Source organism: Pelobates fuscus, chromosome 13 (genome assembly GCF_036172605.1).
Source record: "Pelobates fuscus isolate aPelFus1 chromosome 13, aPelFus1.pri, whole genome shotgun sequence".
NCBI classification, from domain to species: Eukaryota; Metazoa; Chordata; class Amphibia; order Anura; family Pelobatidae; genus Pelobates; species Pelobates fuscus.
In genome coordinates this window covers 27,223,421-27,246,711 of record NC_086329.1, presented here as the reverse complement: position 1 = coordinate 27,246,711, position 23,291 = coordinate 27,223,421, and the positions used below count along the sequence as shown (strand labels likewise).

The 23,291-nt window shown below is 42.3% G+C and overlaps 1 protein-coding gene across 4 annotated transcripts in view; it reads left to right on the top strand.

The window, feature by feature from the left end:
• Positions 1-23,291, top strand: part of RYR3 (ryanodine receptor 3) — a 477,900-nt gene that overhangs the window by 117,730 nt on the left and 336,879 nt on the right. For all 4 annotated transcript variants that reach the window (XM_063439165.1, XM_063439168.1, XM_063439167.1 and 1 more), the window contains exon 3: positions 17,422-17,529. In XM_063439165.1, the coding sequence (XP_063295235.1) occupies positions 17,422-17,529 (108 nt within the window). The remainder of the gene's footprint in view (positions 1-17,421; positions 17,530-23,291) is intronic.

Here is a 23,291-nt window from a genome sequence, read left to right as displayed (position 1 = left end):
AATGGATTAACACTGAAAATTATCACATTTCAAAGTACTCCTTAAATGTGGATCTGCCACTTTAGTTTTTTTTTATATTTTACAAATACCCCCAAAAGTGACAGATTCAGCGTGGGTTTATGGCAGCAAGGTACAGGAGAAGGTATGTTTTACTTTCTTCAAGCTGTCCCTCGCAGGCGCCACATCTTCATATTGCAGGTCCTCTTAATTTCCCGGCACTTCAGTTCTCAGGAGCCTTGTCCATGTTGTACTCTTGAACATGCACGAGAGTACAACACTGAGGTCTATGAGGGAACCTATGAGGCTGCAGGATCCTCCATAGATTGATCTCTGAATCCCACAGCCGTCATCCTCAGGCTTTATCATAACACATATTATTCCCTACTTTGTTTTAAGGTATCGTAGGATTGCTTGGGAAGTTCTGTATATTCCAATACAGTCCTGATCCATATTTCATAAAGAATATATTTATGAAATACTGAAAAGTGACAAAGCCACTTCAAGTACATAGCTTTCAGTGTCATTGTCATGTATGGTGCACCCAGGGGTAAATCGTAGACATAGCTAGTCCATAAACTCAAGTTTTTGAATTCATCTCACTGTCAATCTTATGTTCCCAGTTTTATTACCATACCGTCCCTCCGTATCCATATTTTCTCACTTTATAGACATATTCTTCTTACCACAGTGATACTCCCCTAAGATAACCATATTTGCCTCAGCTGGTTACCTACTTTTTTTCCAGACTCCATAACCTTGCTACACAGCGATTGACTCCAGACCCTATAACCTTATTCTCACTTCTCCCTGGTCATGTTCATATATTCTTCTTCTTCTTCTTATTATTATTATTATTGTTATTATTGCCATTTATACTGCGCTAACTTGTTCTACAGTGCTTTGCAATATTATAAAGAGGGAAATTTAACAATAAACGAGACAATTACAAAATGTTACAGGAACTATAGTTCTATGAGGACCCTGCTTGAGAGAGCTTTTAATCTAGAGACCCTGTTTATCCCCATATTTAATATCCTCCTATATTCCATTTTTCACAATATGGGTGAAATGGTTTTATTTATAGTTGCTGTTGATATAAGAGCAGTTGCAACTTTTAGAGAAGCATTATCGCATCCTGAAATTGTCTATAAGCAAAACAAAGGTAAAAAAAACATTTACATTCACAGCACAGACAGTGCCAGGTAAAAATCATCATTATGTTTTGACATTTTGTATCCTATCTGGCAAGCAGTCAAGTGCTATTAGATTGCACTAAATTAGAATTTTGTGAATGGAAGCATCCTTCCTGAAACCACAGGTCTGTAATGTGTCTTTTAGGATGAGATTAAATAGCATGGCAAACAGTGCATGGCACAAAGTATTGAGTTTTATTTTAGCATGAGTCTTGAGACACTAAGCACATAGTATCTGCATCATATATGAGCACACTAAAGCTTTCTAGCAGTCGTTGAATTGCAGAGATTGGTTGGCTTCAACATGGGTTATAAACTAGCTTAGCTTGATATGGTTTGTATTCTATCCAAATCATATTGAGGCCTTTGTTCCCCAATAAGTCTACCAACAGGAGAATTACAGGCTTCCCTTCAGTAATTTAGACCGAAAGCCAAAGTTTATCTACTGTGCCCTACAGCTGTGTTGAAGTGGTAGAAAGCAATGGGTATCACTGTGGGTTTAAATGCTTATATAGTTGTAATGTGAGGGAAAGTGATAAATAGATTTTAACCTCTAATGCTCTGCCCGTTAATAACCACCCAGGTTTTTTTTCCCTTTCAACCAGGTTGTAGCTAGATTTGGGTCTTCAGTCCAAGGGTAATTTTCATGGCTTCACCTATATACAGTTTAACTAGAGCCCCTCCTAAAAGCACACCTTATTCCCAACACTAAATCCTAACATGTTCCATGGATCACATTTTGACAGAAATCACAATAATCACATACATCCCTAAGTGTGAAAGGTGAGCCCCTAAGTAAGAGTTTGTCACAGTCTAATCTGGTCCTACATCTCAGGAGTCAGATTTTGAATGGCATGTATTACCCCAGCTTCACCCACCATTTCACAAATTCACATTACATCCCTAACATAACACACAAAGCAGCGATATCAGCCAATACAGCATACAGCACCTGCATGGCACTGGATATATTGGACCCATAGCAGACTTTATTACAACACGTACAGCAACCGCATAACCTATGTTACATACAGCACCCACATGAAGCTTTTTATCCATATGGCATCCATAGGCACCCTAACTGTATAGGTGTCACTTATTCATCCGTACATAAAAATGTGGCTAATGGCATTTACTGTCCTGACAGGAAAAATTGTGCTGAGCAGCATTACCGCCCTGACAGGAAAAGTTGTGCCGAGCAGCATTACCATCCTGGCAGGAAAAGTTGTGCCGAGCAGCAATCATGCACATGGAAACCTGGTAATTGCTTTTGGGGTCAAAGTCCAGTTACGGCCAATCGGATCCACAGGAGGGGTATTTAAACCCAATTTTCCTTTTGCTCATTGCCCTGTCGTGGTTTAATCCTGATGGTAATCCGAGAGTGCGTTCCTGATCTTGATTTTCTCGTATTTGACTTTGGCTTCTTTTTGACTTCCCTAAATTTTGGTATCCTTGACTTTTGGCTTTCCCTCATCGTTGTGTCTGATTCTGTGTTCCTGAACGCAGCAAATATTTTGACTATTCTTGGATATGTTAAGTCCGGCCATTCTACGGTCCGGTTATACGTTATCCTTAGTTCTAGGTGTGACACAGTTCTGCATGCTTGATCAACTTGTAATCCTGACAATAGGGGAGTTCTGTGGTGGAATAATAATTATTTTTTGAGCCTTGACATGTATAGTCATTTTAACTCTGCTTTTCTCGTATCAGAAGATGATGAAAGGATCTCTGAACTTTAATAGTGTGGTTGTGATGTGAGTGTGCACTCCAGCACGGTGATGTTCTCTGTTAAATCTCAACACTGAAATAACTGGTGGCTGGCTGGCTGCAGTGGGGAGAGGGGATATGATATATCATGTCTCCACCTTTCCTTCCTCATACTACCATCAGCCACATGTTAATTTCATTGCTGAGGCTTGGCAGAGAAGGGTGCTATTCTGGAGATATCACTGAATGCTAAGCCGTGCTACTGTAACTAGTGCAGGGAAAGTGTTACTTTTACTCTTAATGATCGGGCCTGACCATGCAATCAGCTTGGAATCCCATCCAGAGCTTTTAAGGAGAACATTTATGTCCCCAACCCCTGTCAAACCTCCTAACATTGTAAATAACTGCATTTATAGTTTTACTAAGAAAGGTTTCACTCCTATTACTTTAAGAGTAACATAAAGAGATCTTTAATTTTTTTGGATGCATCAATGAAACATTTTAACTTTGTGACACACTATAATAGGTTCAGGCTGTGTTTTTTAATTTATTATTTATTGACAAGCGTCTGTGACATTTATACCAAGATGGATAAGGTGTTTACTGCTGCCAATCTTGTCCTCCTCTGTATCTCAGTAATAACCACACCTCAAGCTGGCATGTTTCCGAGCCTGATGCGTGTAATGAATGATAGGTTGGATTTGATTTCAGGTCACGCAAAGGGCCAGACATTGGCACAATGTCCGCTTGAGAGGACCGTCTTACAATCATACCATTGAGTTAAACAGAATCCAATGTGCTAGCACACCATCTTCCATTAAAGACACCATGTCAGTCTAATGCTTCTGTTATCGTACTGTAGTTTTTTGTTCCATTTTCTTTGAGTACTATTTAAAACAATTATGCTTTAGGAACATGCCTTTTTTATTTGTTGCTTAATTAGCAAATAATGCTGACGCTTTATGATTTTGTGGCATACTACTATATTGTCAATGATTTCTTATTTATTTTTTCCTTTTAATCCCTCACCCTTTACTTGCCACCTTTTTTTTTGTGATTATTGGCAGTGCAATTAAATTCAGGTAATTAAAAAAGATTAAATATACAAAACTCTCTCTCTCTCCTCTCCTCTCCTCTCCTCCTCCTTCCCCTCCCCCCCGCCCCCCCCTCCCCCCATTGTGTATTTGCACTGGGGAGTTGTACTGTGTTTTTGGCCTGGCCGCAATCTATTTGATGCATATATATGTGTGCGTTTTGCAGAATCTAATTTAAAAAAGCCAAGCATGAAAAAATATAAAGCACAGCAATTTGTATAATTGAAAGATAAAATGAGCTTCCATAGGTGATACCATTTTTTTTAGATGTCTCCAATCTTATTACTGATAAGCACTCATGTGATTCTAGAGGTCACCAACAATGAAGACAATTTATTTCTACTTTAAGGTTTAAAATTGCTTCAAAAAAGGATTGCTCTAATGAAATGAAATGATAAAAGCTGTCTTTCAGATGACTTTTAAAAGCATATTTCTTTTATTCAAATTAACATTACAAAATTGACATACAGCTACTTGCCCTATTTTAGAGGAGACTATGTTGTGTAACATACTTTGTGGGAGTTATCCTCTCTAACATTATTATTGACTGATTCCACAGCGCTTTACAATATTATGAAAGGGGGGCAAATTTAAAATAAATGAGACAATTACTCAGTGACACAGGAACAATAGGTAGATGAGGAACCTGCTCAAACGAGCTTACAGTCTAGATGAGGTGGGGTACGAATACACAACAGGGCAGCAAGGGTGACAGGGACTTCTTAAACAATTGAAGACTAGGGGAGAGTCTAATGGGGGTAGGCAGGCTGTTCCGAAAGAAGGGAGTTAGCAGTATGGGTGCAGAGAGAAGGTCACCGACAGAGCGGAGAGACCAACAAGGGCATATCTATGAATCAGGGAAGAAATGTAAGAGGGGCTAGAGTTGGTTAGAGCTTTATAGGTAAGAGCTAGTATTTTGAATTGACATCTATAGGATACAGGAAGTCTGTGTAAGGATCATTGCCAATTATAGCAAGGCAGTTCGGCTTTTGGGGTGACCAACTAGGAGAGAATTAAAGCAATCCACGCAAGAGATTATCAGAGCATGAACAAGCTCCTTGGCAGCATCTTGCATGAGAAAGGGGCGGATGCGGGCAATATTTTTAAGGTGGAATCGGCAGGTTTTAGTAACATACTGGATATGTGGCGCACAGGTGAGGTCAGGATCAAAAATAACACCAAGACAATGAGCTTGCACCATCAACTTGCAGGGAAAGCTAAGGAGGAGGATCAGCATTATGAGGGGGAATAAGAAGCTCAGTTTTAGAGAGATTAATTTCAGAAAGCGGGAGAACATCCAATCAGAAATTGAAGAAAGGCGAGCAGTGACACGTTGCAGGACCACGGGGGAGAGATCAGGGGAGGTGAGATCTATCTGGGTGTCGTCGGCATTCAGATGGTAGCGGAATCCAAAGGAGTTAATGAGTTTGCCAAGAGAGGCAGTATAAAGAGAGAACAGAAGGGGATCAAGAACGGATCCTTGGGGGACTCCAACAGAGACAGGGCAAGAGGAGGAGGTGCCATTGCAAAAGGAGACACAGAACGAACGTTGGGAGAGATAGGAGGAAAACCATGAGAGGACAGTGTCACAGAGACCAAGGGATTAAAGAGCTTGGAGAAGGAGGACATGATCAACAGTGTCAAAGGCAGCAGAGAGGTCAAGAAGAATTAGTATGGAGTAATGGCCTTTGGATTTAGCTGTGATTAGGTCCTTTGTAACTTTAATAGGAGCAGTCTCAGTAGAGTGGAGGGGGCGAAAGCCAGATTGAAGAAGATCGAGGAGGGAGTTGGAATTAGATAGTGAGTCATACGAATTAACTAGAGTCTTTCTAGAGGTTTTGAGGAAAAGGGAAGCAGGGATATGGGACAATAATTGAAAGGGGAAGATGGGTTCAGGCATGGCTTTTTTAGGATGTTTATGACAATAGAGTGCTTAAGGGGAGCAGGGACAACACCAGATGAAAGAGAGCAGTTTAGGGTGTGTGTTAAGGATAGTACAAGACAAGGGGAGAGAGATCTGATAAGGTGGGAAGGTACTAGATCAAGCGGACAGGTGTTGGGACAAGAGGAGAGGAGAAGCGAAGCCACCTCCTGTTCTGTAGCTGGGGAGAAGGCCTCTAGGGTAGGTACGGTCCTTGTGTGGTTGCGAGAGTGAGGAGCAAAGGGGGGAGAATTCTTTCCTTAACTGTTTAATCTTGTCGGTAAAGTAGCATGCAAGGCTATCTGCTGAAAGGTCAGTTTGAGGGGTGGCTTGAGGTGGGCGAAGGAGAGAGTTAAAGGTATTAAAGAGACGCCTGGGTTAGGGCTGTGGTATATGAAAACAAAATTAATTTATAATGGAGGAAGTCTGACAAGGCGTGGGACTTCATCCAGCAGCGTTCAGCTGAACGGGAGCATCTGTGCAGGTAGCGGGTCGATTTAGTGTGCCTAATAAATACTCAGACATTGCCTAGTATATATATATATATATATATATATACATATATACAGGGAGTGCAGAATTATTAGGCAAATTAGTATTTTGACCACATCATCCTCTTTATGCATGTTGTCTTACTCCAAGCTGTATAGGCTCGAAAGCCTACTACCAATTAAGCATATTAGGTGATGTGCATCTCTGTAATGAGAAGGGGTGTGGTCTAATGACATCAACACCCTATATCAGGTGTGCATAATTATTAGGCAACTTCCTTTCCTTTGGCAAAATGGGTCAAAAGAAGGACTTGACAGGCTCACAAAAGTCAAAAATAGTGAGATATCTTGCAGAGGGATGCAGCACTCTTAAAATTGCAAAGCTTCTGAAGCGTGATCATCGAACAATCAAGCGTTTAATTCAAAATAGTTAACAGGGTCTCAAGAAGCGTGTGGAAAGATCAAGGCGCAAAATAACTGCCCATGAACTGAGAAAAGTCAAGTGTGCAGCTGCCAAGATGCCACTTGCCACCAGTTTGGCCATATTTCAGAGCTGCAACATCACTGGAGTGCCCAAAAGCACAAGGTGTGCAATACTCAGAGACATGGCCAAGGTAAGAAAGGCTGAAAGACGACCACCACTGAACAAGACACAGAAGCTGAAACGTCAAGACTGGGCCAAGAAATATCTCAAGACTGATTTTTCTAAGGTTTTATGGACTGATGAAATGAGAGTGAGTCTTGATGGGCCAGATGGATGGGCCCATGGCTGGATTGGTAAAGGGCAGAGAGCGCCAGTCCGACTCAGACGCCAGCAAGGTGGAGGTGGAGTACTGGTTTGGGCTGGTATCATCAAAGATGAGCTTGTGGGGCCTTTTCGGGTTGAGGATGGAGTCAAGCTCAACTCCCAGTCCTACTGCCAGTTTCTGGAAGACACCTTCTTCAAGCAGTGGTACAGGAAGAAGTCTGCATCCTTCAAGAAAAACATGATTTTCATGCAGGACAATGCTCCATCACACGCGTCCAAGTACTCCACAGCGTGGCTGGCAAGAAAGGGTATAAAAGAAGAAAATCTAATGACATGGCCTCCTTGTTCACCTGATCTGAACCCCATTGAGAACCTGTGGTCCATCATCAAATGTGAGATTTACAAGGAGGGAAAACAGTACACCTCTCTGAACAGTGTCTGGGAGGCTGTGGTTGCTGCTGCACGCAATGTTGATGGTGAACAGAACACTGACAGAATCCATGGATGGCAGGCTTTTGAGTGTCCTTGCAAAGAAAGGTGGCTATATTCGTCACTGATTTGTTTTTGTTTTGTTTTTGAATGTCAGAAATGTATATTTGTGAATGTTGAGATGTTATATTGGTTTCACTGGTAAAAATAAATAATTGAAATGGGTATATATTTGTTTTTTGTTAAGTTGCCTAATAATTATGCACAGTAATAGTCACCTGCACACACAGATATCCCCCTAAAATAGCTAAAACTAAAAACAAACTAAAAACTACTTCCAAAAATATTCAGCTTTGATATTAATGAGTTTTTTGGGTTCATTGAGAACATGGTTGTTGTTCAATAATAAAATTAATCCTCAAAAATACAACTTGCCTAATAATTCTGCACTCCCTGTGTATATATATATATATATATATATATATATATATATATATACACACACACACACACACACAGCAATCTGCCCTCCTTCCCTCACATACTCAGGTGGGGGCTAGGGGCACTGGAAGCAGCACAGTCAGTCAATCCGTGTGGTACCAGTTCTGTGCCATGCGTCCAGTCTTTCTGTATTCCCTGCCACCAGGAACAGGACAGGGGGAGTAGCACAGAAACGTTCTCCGTCCCACTGCCCTCCTCTTCAAACGACTTCTAGAGGCATTGACTTGGCAGGAGGGGTTTGAGGCAGGCGGGGAGTGGAGTTAGAATGTTTAGAGCAGGGAAAGGCAGGGTTATTTGCTGGATGGGTGGAGTTAAGAGTTTGTGGGCGTGCAGAGGTGGGGTTACGATCGTAACCCCTATGCTTTGATGAAAGCATTTTATCTGGCTGAACTACAAGGAGGAGGGCTGCAGCAGTGAGGGGAGGGCGCCAGCAGCTCTATCACAGGTGGAGCGGGGTCTCTGTGTTCTCCGTGAGTAAACACTGGCAGCATAATCTTGTGGGGGATTCAGCCTGAATTACAGCCCCTGCGGGTACCCCCTCTCACACAGCGCCCTAGGAGACCACCAAGTCTGCCTATAGGAAGCGCCGGCCATGACTAAGAAAAATTATTAGTAAGGTTGCATATTCAACAATTTAGCTGAAATTCACCCTATTATTGTTTATGCCTCATTAGGTGGAAAAATAAATTCATATTAATAAGGGAAATCATTTCTGAACTATTCTAGAATCCTCTGAAAAACTAAATAAATAGGCCCTGCTAGTGGCCATAAAATTAATAAATGTAGTGCAATAGGTCCCATAACTTTGTAACAATTATGAAGGGAGACAATAATGCAGATTTACAGCATCAGCATATGTTTTTAAGAACCCCACTAAAGCAGGTTAGTTCCCAGCACTCTTCCCCCAATCACTGAGCTAGTGCAAGGAATTTTGGCTACACAGGCTAAGTTACATTTTGCATTGACCAAAGTGCATCTTCACATGTGTCTCTCTTAACCCCACCTTATGACGCTGTTACGCATCCTTTTGCCCCTTTAATGTATCTACCCCCCATTTTGTGTTTCTTTTCCCTATTGTTTTTATTGTATCCCTCTTATGTAACACGTATTCCCAATTTTGCATCTCTTTACCACCATTTTGTAATCTCTTAACCTCTAGTTTGTCCCCTACCCACCTGCCTTTTGCATGTCTTACCATCCCTTAGTGTACTGTCTTACCTCTCCCTGTCTTTTAACCCCTTTTGTGTCTCTAACACCCCCTTCTGTGTCTCTTAGAAAACACAGCAACACTCACGCGTGGCCAAGTCCAATCAGAGCTGTCAGCTCAGGGCAGACCTCACTCCTATACTTACCGTGGGGCTGCCTCTGCTCTACATGCCCTACATTCTCTGGTCAAACTGGCATTCGGATTAATGGTGGCCACTGCGTCTGGCCACATAAAGGCCCCAACTCCCAAATTGACGTTTGTGACGCAGACATGTGTGCGCTGTTACGTCATCAATGTGCGTGCACCTTTTGGTGTCACATGGTAAATTCTGACCAATCCTTGCCCTCCTCGGATTATTTAAACTCTCTGGCTCATGTCTATGGTGCCCTGTTGTGGTTTACAATTGTTTGATTAAATCCGAGAGCGTGTATCCGTTTGTTGTATCTGACTTATCTGACCTAACCATTCCTTGACTATTCTGCCGTCTTTTGTCTTTGACCTTATGCTATTCTCTAGTTTATTCTGTCTTCTGTAACCCTGACCTTGACTTGTCCTGTACTATTCGTAGTACGTAGCATCAAGTCCAGCTATTCTAAGGCCTCTCATAGAAACAGATTTTGTGTTCCACATGAAATATATTACTTTTTGGGTAAAACATCATATCTATAAGCAGAAGAAATTCTCATGGCTCTCTCAAAGCAGTTGACACTGGCTTCCTATTGTGTCTGTTGTGTGAATGTCACTCACCTTCTCCAATATTAGAAGCAGTTTGCAATGTGAGTGCAATATCCAATGCTGCCTAATTATCTTCTTCCTTTGCTATGGTAACAATCTATTCCCATCGGTCCATTTAAAGAGGCAAAACACAACCAGTACTGGCCTCTGAATTTCAACGAATTCCATCCAATTGGATAAATATTATATATCCAATGTGGAAGTGTAATTTCAGCTTTAGTGATATCTGTGAAGAGGAACTGCACATCTGGAGGACACAGGTAAGTGTCAAACTGTTTGAAAACTTTTTGGCTTTTAACAGCAGGATGGCATCGTGGGACTCCTGGAACCATTACCACTACAACAGGCTGCTTAGCGTCATGCTTTAAATAAATTGTTGGAAAAGACCGGCTGCTATAACAAAGGAGGAACAATATTGTGTAGATAGAAAGCAGGCAGTAATCGTTATGGTGCTTAAAGTGTCCCTTTAAATGAATTATTGGAAAAGGCTGGTCACCATAACAAATAAGGAAAAATATTGTGTGAATTGTAGGATCAATATTATTGTGCTGCCAACTACATGGATTCATACTTCAAGCAGATACATTAAATAGATGGCAATCTTCGTGATGTAAAACTACACCAACTATAACCAATATTGAGAATGTCTGTGGGCACCGTCCCCCTTGTATATGTCAAACTGTTGTAGACCAGAAGGAAATCATACCACAGATGCTTTGTATCATACAATTAGCTTTGTCATGTGTCATTGTGGTGCTTAGACTGATCATTTTCATACATACTATTTATGTATGCACAGTTAAGTTTCTAAAAGGGTACTCCAAGCAAAGAGCCTGCAATCTAAATCACCCATTTTACACAAAATGTAAGACTGTCAGGATCGGGACAGGGATCCAACACGCAGAGTACAAAGAGTGGAAAGGTACGTATACCGGGCCTTAGAATGGCCGGACTAACGTACCGAGAGTAATAGAGAATAGTCAGAGACAAGCCGAGGTCGAGGGAACGGGAAGACAGATAAGCGAGAGACAAGCCGGGTCAAGGGAGAACAGAGAAGCAGGGAAGTACAACAAGCCGAGTCAAAACCAAATAGAGCAAACTAGAATACCAGAGCACTGAGTGACTAGACAAGCTAGAACCACGACAGGGCAATGAGCTGAAGAGAGAAGTAAGCTTAAATACCCTGGCTCCGGATGGTAAGCACGCCTCTGACAAGTGCCGATTGGATATCGGACACTTGAGTGACAGGTCGCTCGTGATAGCGTCATGACGTCACGTATTGAGCGTCCTGCTAGAAAAGGACGTGGATTCCTCGCGGCCGGTGTTTAAGTGGCTGGATGAACCGCGAGGAACGGAGGAAACAGCTCGCCTGGACGGATAAACCACCAAGTCTCTACCTCCCTTAGAGGTAGAGGCCTCAGGTACCCTGACAGTACCCCCCCTCTCAGATACGCCCACCGGGCGGAAGGAACCGGGGCGAGATGGGAAGCGGAGGTGAAATGCTCTGCGAAGGCGAGAAGCATGAACGTCCTCCTGAGGTACCCAACTCCTCTCCTCAGGACCATATCCCCTCCAGTTGACCAGATATTGCAATTTTCCCCTTGAAATTCTGGAATCAACGATGGAGCTGACCTCGTACTCCTCCCGACCCTCCACCTGAACAGGACGAGGCGAGGAGACCTTAGAGGAGAATTTGTTGCAAATAAGAGGTTTCAACAAGGAGACATGAAAAGAGTTAGGAATGCGTAAGGCAGGTGGCAGAGCAAGGCGATACGCAACCGGATTGATACGAGTGAGAACCCTGTAAGGACCTATGTAGCGAGGAGCAAATTTCATAGATGGAACTTTTAGTCGAATATTCTTAGTACTTAACCATACCCTATCCCCAGGAACAAAAACAGGAGCCGCTCTTCTATGCTTGTCAGCGTGTTTCTTGAACAACGAGGAACTATGTAACAGAATTTGCCGAGTCTGATCCCATAATTTCTTCAGGTTGGCGACATGATCATCAACCGACGGTATCCCCTGAGAAGAGGAAACCGAAGGAAAAATCGAAGGATGAAAGCCATAGTTCATGAAGAAAGGGCTAGAGCGAGTTGAATCGCAAACAAGGTTATTGTGTGCGAACTCCGCCCAAGGAATCAGACCGACCCAATCGTCCTGGTGTTCGGAAACAAAGCAACGCAGATACTGTTCGATCTTTTGATTGGTACGTTCAGCAGCTCCGTTAGACTGAGGGTGATAGGCCGAGGAGAAGTTCAATTTGATGCCCATTTGAGAACAAAAGGATCTCCAGAAACGTGAGACAAATTGAGAGCCTCTATCAGAAACAATCTCCGAAGGAATCCCATGTAGGCGAAAAACCTCTCTTGCAAAAATCTCCGCCAATTCAGGAGAAGTCGGAAGTTTAGGTAATGGCACGAAATGGGCCATCTTAGTAAATCTATCCACCACCGTGAGAATAACAGTCTGTCTCTTGGAAGCAGGCAAATCAACGATAAAGTCTATGGACAAACAGGACCAAGGTTTCTCAGGAATGTCCAAGGGGTGTAACAGGCCACATGGAGATGCATGAGGTAGTTTAGTCTTGGCACAAGTTTCACAAGCTGCGACGAACTCCTCAATATCTTTTCGAAGTGAAGACCACCAGAAATCCTTGGATATCAAAGAGTATGTCTTGCGAATACCAGGATGACCAGCTATTTTACTTTCGTGAAAACATTGTAAGAGCTCCAGTTGAAGTTCAGGAGGAACAAAGTTTCTTCCCTCAGGAGTGTTTCCGGGAGCTAGATGTTGTGACTTCAAGATCTGGTCAAGTAGCGGAGAATGAATTTTGAGACTGGTATTAGCAATAATATTGCATTTGGGTACAATGGAGGACATAAGTGGTTCAACTGAAGCAGAGGGCTCATATTGGCGAGATAGCGCATCGGCTTTAGAATTCTTTGACCCAGGTCTGTAAGTCAGAACGTAATTGAAATGGGTAAGAAACAACGACCAACGAGCCTGCCTGGAGGACAACCGCTTAGCCTCTCCGATATAAGACAAATTTTTGTGGTCAGTTAGAATGGTAACAGGATGTAATGTACCTTCCAATAAATGTCTCCACTCTTTCAAAGCCTTGATAACCGCTAGTAATTCTCTGTCACCAATGTCATATCTGCTTTCAGTACCGGTCAATTTTTTAGAGAAAAATCCACATGGATGTAATGGTTTATCAACCCCCAACCTTTGAGATAGGACAGCACCTAAACCAGTCTCTGATGCGTCTACCTCAAGTAGAAAAGGCAGAGAAGTGTCGGGGTGAACTAAAATTGGAGCGGAAGCGAAAAGCTCCTTGAGAGTTTTGAACGCAAGGAGAGCTTCAGTAGTCCAATTCTTAGTATCAGCCCCCTGTTTGGTCATATTAGTGATAGGTGCGATAATGGAAGAATAGCCCTTAATAAAGCGCCTATAATAATTAGAAAAACCAATAAATCTCTGTACGGCTTTAAGACCTTTGGGTAAAGGCCACTCTAGAATGGATTGGAGCTTATCCGGATCCATCTTAAATCCCTCCCCAGAGATCACATAGCCGAGAAAGGTTACCTGGGTTTGATCAAAGCTACATTTCTCCAACTTGCAGTACAAGCCATGCTGGAGAAGCTTGTGCAAAACCCTCCTGACTTGCTTGTGATGAGTCTCAATCTCACTAGAATGAATGAGTATATCATCTAGGTATACAATGACGCAATCTTGCTGAAATTCCCTAAGAACCTCATTTATCAGATCCTGGAATACAGCTGGCGCATTGCATAACCCAAAAGGCATAACAGTATATTCATAGTGACCATATCGAGTATTGAATGCCGTCATCCACTCATGTCCCTGCTGGATTCTCACCAAGTTATATGCCCCTCTGAGGTCTAACTTGGTGAAAATTGTAGAGCCCTTCAAACGATCGAAGAGTTCGGTGATCAAGGGAATCGGGTAGGCATTTTTAATGGTTATCTTATTCAAGCCTCGATAATCAATACAAGGTCTCAAAGAACCATCTTTCTTTTTAACAAAAAAAAATCCAGCCCCGGCAGGGGAGGAGGACCTCCTGATGAATCCCTTGTCTAAATTCTCGTGAATATACTCCTCTAGAACTGAGTTCTCTTTTGTAGATAATGGGTATACATGACCTCTGGGAGGCATGGTACCAGGAAGTAGGTTAATTTTGCAATCAAAGGACCTGTGTGGGGGTAAGGTATCGGCTTTCTTTTTGTCAAATACTGCCTTTAAATCTAGATACTGAGGCGGAATTTGTGTCTCTGTAGGATTGTCAGAGGTAGTCGATGTGTTAGTTAATCCGGGAGGTAAGACCTTCCGCAAGCATTTTTCTTGACAATTCTTTCCCCACGAAACTATCTCCCCTGACTCCCAATTAATAATAGGGTTGTGTCTCCTCAACCAGGAGTACCCCAGGACTATGGGAATAGACGGAGAAGAAATGAGCATTAAGGATATATCCTCTTTATGTAGGATGCCAACAGTTAAGTTAATCGGTATGGTCTCATGGAAAATAACAGGCTCAAGTAACGGTCTACCATCGATGGCCTCAACAGCCAGTGGTGTCTCTTTTAACTGGGATGGGATAGCATGCTTGGCAACAAAACCCTGATCTATAAAGCTCTCAGCAGCTCCAGAATCGATTAGTGCCATAGTCTTTACTACTCCCTTCTCCCACCTCAAAGAAACGGGTAACAGAAGCCTGAACTCTTTGTAGTTGTGAATAGAGGACAAAGTAGAAACACCCAAGGCCTGTCCTCTAGAGAAACTTAGGTGCGAGCGTTTCCCGAACGATTAGGACAATTTAGGCGTAAATGTCCTCTGACTCCACAATACATACATAAACCCTCCCTTCTTCTGTACTGTCTCTCTCTCTCTGTGAGATGAGTACTGCCTATCTGCATAGGTTCAGAAATACGTAAGTCCTCGAACTCAGAATTTTGAAAGGTAGGCGCTAGTTTAAAGGAGGGTCTACGGGTCCTATCTCGAGTGTTCTGCCTCTCTCTTATGCGTTCATCAATACGAGATATAAAAGAAATTAAATCCTCCAAATTCTCAGGGAGTTCTCTAGTAGCGACCTCGTCAAGAATTACATCTGATAACCCATTCAGAAACACATCTATATAAGCCTGTTCGTTCCACTTAACTTCTGCCGCCAAGGACCTGAACTCTAGTGCATAGTCCACAAGTGTTCGATTGTCCTGTCTAAGGCGCAACAGTAATCTAGCTGCATTGACCCTTCTACCAGGAGGGTCAAAAGTTCTTCTAAACGCAGCTACAAAGGCATTATAATTATAGACTAGTGGATTATCATTCTCCCATAAAGGATTGGCCCATCTCAGAGCTTTCTCAATGAGTAAAGTAATAACAAATCCAACCTTCGCTCTATCTGTAGGATAAGAGCGGGGTTGTAATTCGAAATGGATGCTAATCTGGTTCAGAAAACCACGGCACTTCTCCGGTGACCCGCCATAACGTACTGGTGGGGTAATACGGGAAGAAGCACCTACAGTGGCTACCTCTAGACCTGAGACTGCAGGAGAAATAGAAGGAGTACGTGTCTCCTCAGGTGGGTTACTAGCACGAGACAAAAGTGCCTGTAGTGCTAAAGCCATCTGATCCATCCTATGCTCCATGGCGTCAAACCTGGGATCAGAAGAACCAAGCTGACTGTTTGTACCTGCAGGATCCATTGGCCCTGTCGTAATGTCAGGATCGGGACAGGGATCCAACACGCAGAGTACAAAGAGTGGAAAGGTACGTATACCGGGCCTTAGAATGGCCGGACTAACGTACCGAGAGTAATAGAGAATAGTCAGAGACAAGCCGAGGTCGAGGGAACGGGAAGACAGATAAGCGAGAGACAAGCCGGGTCAAGGGAGAACAGAGAAGCAGGGAAGTACAACAAGCCGAGTCAAAACCAAATAGAGCAAACTAGAATACCAGAGCACTGAGTGACTAGACAAGCTAGAACCACGACAGGGCAATGAGCTGAAGAGAGAAGTAAGCTTAAATACCCTGGCTCCGGATGGTAAGCACGCCTCTGACAAGTGCCGATTGGATATCGGACACTTGAGTGACAGGTCGCTCGTGATAGCGTCATGACGTCACGTATTGAGCGTCCTGCTAGAAAAGGACGTGGATTCCTCGCGGCCGGTGTTTAAGTGGCTGGATGAACCGCGAGGAACGGAGGAAACAGCTCGCCTGGACGGATAAACCACCAAGTCTCTACCTCCCTTAGAGGTAGAGGCCTCAGGTACCCTGACAAAGACTTAGGTTACCCTATATGGCAGTGTTATTTTAAGAAATTTTAAGAGATCAAAAATAAATGATTACTCACAATTATCTGACATTCTAGTGATTCATTTCAATGAGTCAACTTAAAATTATTATTTATATAGCATCAACATTTTCAACAAAACTATATAATCGTATAATCGTACAGTGCAAGCACTTAAAACAAGAAGAACATGTGTTAAGAAGAATAGACGGTGATGGTGTGAGGTGAAGGGAACACAGAAGAAGACAAACTATTTTAAAAGGGAATGAAGTTTGTGTGCTCTTTGTATACAGATGAAATGAGAACACCAGGTATAAATTCTTGTCTTTTGCTCAGTTGAACATACATCAATAAAATAAGATTAAGTCCTAATCTAGTGAACAAAATGGCTACTAATGGAAATAGACTGTGGAAAATGAGGTTCCATTGTATGCAAGAGAATGCAAGAGAATGTCTTTTCTTCAGCATCATGAGTCCTTCCTATGGAGAAGTGATATCGGCTAAGCTGTAGTTACCAGCCAATCACATTTCTCCACTTAGGGATTGTGGTTCGGATATGCACCTTGATTGCTGGGTCTTACTAAAGTACCTCACAAACACACATTCATGTATGTAAATAGGCATACTACCTTGCTATTGGCAGCATGTTATAAATTGAGATCATGAGTGATGATTCTCTTTCTTTGTAGAAAAAACTAGAATGTCAACAGCAGTGTATCGACTTTACAATACTGTTCTGTCCGGTATGAGGGTAGAAATGTTGTGAAATATTTTAATTTAAGACATTTCTGTTTCTTTAACCCTTCCCACCATTTACAACAATGGGTTTATTTATTTTCCTTCTGTTGTCTGTATAACATTAGTCGTGTGAAATGTTTTTGTTGATGCCACTATTCTCTTGCTTAGCTTTTCCTGGCTGACCACTGAAGTGTCTTCTTCTAATATTTGAAATGCATACATGTAGTAAAGACCTATACCCATAATATTACTGTACTGATATTTTTAAATGTTTTTACCTTTGAATTGTTAAGATAAAGCATATCAACATGTAGTAACCTATGTTGTTTGTTTTTTATCCACAGTATGTTCCGCCAGACCTTTGCATCTGTAATTTTGTGCTGGAGCAGTCCCTATCTGTCAGGGCCCTTCAAGAAATGTTGGCAAACACTACAGGAAATGGCAGTGAAGGGGTAAGTCATTTCCTCCACCCCCCTCTCCTCCCCCCCCCCCCCCATTAATTTACAATGTAAGCAGAGCCTCAGGCAAGCAGACTTTGTTCGCGTCCATTAGGCATGGCTGAGAACATGACAAGGGCTCGTTCTCTGATAGAAGATAAGCAAGGTCTTGATCTGCGTCTGTTGTCGTGATGGATTTGTCAGTGACTAAAGCACAGCGATGATGACAAGACCCAGTGTCCGTTAAATATTCATGTCCATTATAATTCAAACCAATGAAGTCTTGTTTTCTTTTGTCTGGTGCAAGCCGTGCTGTCAGATAATTCAGTAAATTCTTTTGTTTATATAGTTACCCAAGTGTGATAACGAAATATGCATTTTACACATATACCATATATTTTGACAGCTTGCTGGATCGAATCATGTTTACACTCCATACAACTGCAATACAGCCTAAACACTTTAAAAAGTCTATGTAAGTGAATTTGTAACTATTGCTATTTCACTACTCGAGGCAGTAAAAATGATCATTGTATTATTCCTTTTTCTAAATATATATTTTGGCATCGTTGATTGCGTTTTTTATATTTAAGAATTAGAAATTTCATACTGTATGCATAAGACCTTTGTCATAAGATCATTGTAAGCTTGTTGAGGGCTAACTCTGAAGGTTTGCAGTACAAGTTAGCAACTCATTAAGATGGTGGAGATAGTACTGCTACTGATGTTCCTAGGAAAACCATAGGGTTTATCAGAAATAAACCATATTGATCTGCACTCAAAGTTCCAAGCAAGCATCCAGCGCCCTAGTTGGCGGTTCAAATGGTCTATGTATGAGGTGAAGTGTTGAGGCCAAATATAAGATGAAACATCAGCTGTCCAGAAGGGAGATAAAGTGATGATTGAAGACAATAAAGGGAGCGTTGTAGATTGTAAGAACAAGAAGGCTTACATGCTGCTGAACAATTATTAGCTTGTCTGAAAAATGCTTGGTCCTTGCCTGAGATAATTATAAGGCCTGCGTGGTGTATAAGCACACAGCCGGATGGAACAGTTAATGTGCTAAAATGTTCAACTTTATGTACGGGAGTCTCTCTTTTTCCAACTTAGATGAATATGTGCCTATGAGAAGTTTCTCTGAAGTTTGTCTGGCATTGTACTTTGTAATGACGCTGACCATGTCCATCATTGCTAAAGAAAATCATGGAGACTTAGACAACCAGCAGTGACAAAAGACACCTTTAGACCCATTCGGCCATGAATCTTACATAAGTAATATAAAAAGCAACACGCTAGTGCAAACAACTTATATGATGGTTGTCTTGTTTATTTGTAAGACTGATACCGGAGAAACTGACGGAAGCCAAGCACAGAGAGATGGACACAGGTTTCTTCAGGAAGGAAGAGATTCTTTATTGGATCACCGATCGGGACTCAGAGGGACTAGCGTCACCAAAATACAGCAAAGTCTGAGTACTGAATACATAGAGTACATTCCTTATATAGCACTGTAGCTCCTCCCACAATTAACTACACCCACACATACCCTTAACCTATTTAATAAATAGAGTCTAAACTCATCCATCCGGTCTAACCACGTGGCTCATCTGATACAAAGGAGAGGGACGCGTAATTCCAGTTCTTACATTCCTGCACCTGGTCAGTACAGTGATAACAGTATCTTAGCTACGTGTAATTAACTAACTGATACTACAAACACATATACATACATATGCCTTGTGGCAATCTTAGCCTGCTAAACTTGTATTTTACTGGAATTACATCACATTCCCCCCTTTGATGCCTCTGATATTTCACAATTACTTGAGGCATCACTTAACCTTGGTTTGCATATACCTCAGGTTACCATGAACCAGACCAGACTTATCTTATGATGTGAATCTTTTAACACTCATCTTCCTGCATTGGTTCTCCTTGATCTAGAGCCTTATACTTATATATCGCCATTATCTGTGCAGCAGCCTTCCTCTCTGCTATACTTCCTATCAGGCTTTGCACAGACCTAACTACTAAGGGTATAAGACACGGTAGGAGTAGACACAACAGTAAAATCAGTAGGACTCCACCTACCACTGCCTTAAGCCCTCCAAACCACTCATACCAGCTACCAAACCAACTACTTGGATTGTACCCTTTCCATACCTGAGTAGGCACATGCACTAGTTTAACCATATGGCTAGTAAGCTCAGCTATTGCTTGCCCTTCGTCATCTATTTGAAGACAGCAATTGCTCAGGTTAAACTTCCCACATACACCTCCCTCTACTGCCAAAAGGTAATCCAAGGCTAATCTATTTTGGTACACTGCTGTCCTCATCCTGGTATTATGCTTCGCTAGAAGATTGAGTGCTTGTGAGGTCTCATTAGTAATAATCTCAACCACCGCCTGTAATCTTATAATACGGTTGAGCATATAAATTGGGGTTCTATAACCAAAGGTACCATCTTCTGCCCACGTGGCTGGCCCATAATAATCTATGATACGCTGGGGAGGCCATTCATTATCTTCCCAGGTGCCTATCTCTAAGGGTCCCCTTTTCTTCCTATGATTCACATCATACACTTTAACACCTAAAGTCTCACCTGTTTCAATCGGTAACAAGAAGAAGGATGGTTTGAGCATACCCAACACACATGCCCCTTCCCAGTCCTGTGGCAACTCCGAATAGGCTTTCTTACCACAGATCCAGTACAAATTTGCTGGGGCTCTCCAGGTAGATGTGATGGATAAATCAAACCACACATCCTTTAAACTGGCATATCTAGCAAACGGGTTAGATGGTTCTGAGACATTTGAAGCCGACCACCAAGTTGTATTTTTAGTATCATCATCATAAGCTTTTTGCCCTAGACAAGTTAATTCTCCTACAGAAGTATTATACATTATTCCTTTCCTTGCTATGCAAACATAACCTATGATGGAGGTCTTTAATCTCCACTCAGATTTACCTCTAACACTCAAATGATAATCGGCTTGTGTAGATATTAGTTGGTCAACTGCCTCAGAACCGGACATTACCTCCTTTGCTTCCCAAGGCCATTGGTCTCCCATGTTAGTACCTCCACACACATAGCAGTTGGTAACATTAAGACTACCGGCAATACTTTCAGCTAGGTCAATGAACAGGTTTTTAGCGTTATGGGGGATCTTATTATCTATACTCATCTCTTCATAAAAGGAATGGTATACTTGATGAGTCTGGGAGGATACCGTATCAGTCTCTATTCCTATAAACAATAATGTCCCAGGATCTAAACCCGTCCCGTATATCTGAAACCCAAATAAATTTCCATACTTATCTAGGAACTTGTCGGGGTTATTAATAAGTATATGGACTGGGTTGCATTCCATAGACTTACAATAAGGGCTAGTCGGCAACTTAGTCACTATCATGTCTTTATCTACTGTCTGTCCCCAAGTCGCCCACCCCACACAAGACCAATATGGACAAAAGTTATAGTCTTTATTTGGGCATCTAGGACTCACATATTTATTTTTACTACTGGGACAAATATATTTATCATTAGACCCATACGTCCTCTCCCATCTAAGATCCCCACATACATTCCACGGTTTTCTACCACTTGATATCGCCTTACATGCATCAAATAGCAGAACACCCGAAGAATGTACGGATTCTAACACCGTCTTATTAATTAGGGTCCCCTGAGGATCTCCATTCCTGAGAGTCAACCAAATTGTACGAGGTTGATACTCTGGACTGAAGCACTTAGGTTCTCCTACTCCTAAATGGCACACACTATAGTCTATATTTAGGTATCTACATCTTGATACCTCTCCTTTACATTCGTATTGTGAATGCCAAATTAGGGTTTGGGAAATATGGTTACCTGTTCTCGTAGTCTTAATGCATACCTCACAGCTAGGAGTGTCGGTACCTCTACCTTCCTGAATATAAAAACACATATAAATAAACACAATCAAAAGCACATCTTTCGCCGTCATCCTCAGTCTTCGTCCGTGCGATGGAACCTCAGCTTCCAGGATGTGAGGGCTGCAGGGAATGGAGTTCTGCTCGTCTTCACAGGTGTCCCTTCGAGACTTTCCTGGCTTATACACTATGTGTTGGTAAGCGGACAGGCTTTATTATGGCCTTCTCACTCACACCTGTAACAATAAAATTTGTAATCCACAATAATTCCTCGTTACTCCGACTGAGTAGTGCGTTTCAACCGGATCTTGCAGGGATTCTCTGGATCTGCTGTAATTTGCCAAGAATCGACTGCTGCTGGTTTAACCCTGGAGTGATGTATCCACGGAGTTACTTCGGCTACTTTTATCGCTGTAGGGGTAGACAAAAGAACAACATAAGGACCTCTCCACTTGGGCCCTAACGGTACATTATTCCACTCTTTAATCCACACTTGGTCTCCTGGATGATAACTATGAACAGGGGGATAAATATTCACAGGTAATCTATCTTGTACCCATTTCTGTACCTCCTCCATAGTCTTACCCAACTCTACAACCTGCTGCCGGGTAATTCCTTCTCCCAACTGACTCAAGTCCCCCCTTAAGTTACCAAGTACGGGAGGTGGTCGCCCATACATGATTTCAAAAGGAGAGAGGCCCATCCTTCTGGTAGGGGTACTGCGGATTCGCAATAAAGCTATGGGTAAGAGAACGTTCCACTTAAGTTGGGTTTCCTGACACATTTTAGCCAACTGGTTCTTTATAGTTCTATTCATTCTCTCTACCTTACCAGAACTCTGGGGTCTATATGCAGTATGAAGCCTCCACTTTATACCAAGCATATGAGTCAGTTGTTGTAGGCACTGATGAACAAAAGCTGGACCATTGTCCGATCCTATAGAACAGGGTAGTCCATATCGGGGTATTATTTCTCGTAGCAGGAATCTTACAACTTCTCCTGCTTTCTCTGTACGAGTAGGACATGCTTCTACCCAGCCTGAATAGGTGCACACAATTACCAACAGGTAACGATGTCCACCCGATTTAGGCATTACTGTAAAGTCTATTTGTAGATCGGACATGGGGAGTCCCCCCATAAACTGGACTCCTGGTGGCTTTACTGGTCCTTGTCTTGCATTATTCTTAGCACACGTTACACATCTGCGTACAATGGCCTGAGTCAAGTTGGACAATCTTGGTATGTAGAAATGTTTCCTGAGAGATTCTTCAGTACTGTCTCTCCCAGAATGTGTCCCGTTGTGATAATTTTGGACAATTTCTACCGCTAGTGATGCTGGTATGACTATTCTTCCATCTTCTAGCTGATACCACTTGTTCTCCAAATACTTTCCCGGTTCAGTCTTTAACCACTCCTCTTCTTGAGCTGTATAAACTGGAGTCCATTGGGACAGTGGAGTTGGTATAAGAGCAGCTATATGCCCCACATACTCCTGTCTTCCTGATTCAGCAGCACGCTTAGCTGCACTATCTGCCATCCGATTTCCCTTGGTTACATCACCATCTCCTCTCAGATGCGCTCGACAATGTATGATACCGACTTCTTTCGGCTCCCACACTGCTTCCAATAGTTGTAGGATTTCAGCTGCGTACTTGATTTCTTTGCCTTCTGAATTCAGTAGTCCTCTTTCTTTATACAAAGCTCCGTGGGCATGAGTGGTTAAAAACGCATACTTAGAGTCCGTATAGATATTTACTCTTAAACCTTCAGCCAATTGTAACGCTCGTGTTAGTGCTATTAATTCTGCCTTTTGTGCTGATGTTCCTTTCGCCAGTGGCCGAGCTTCTATCACCTTGTCTATTGT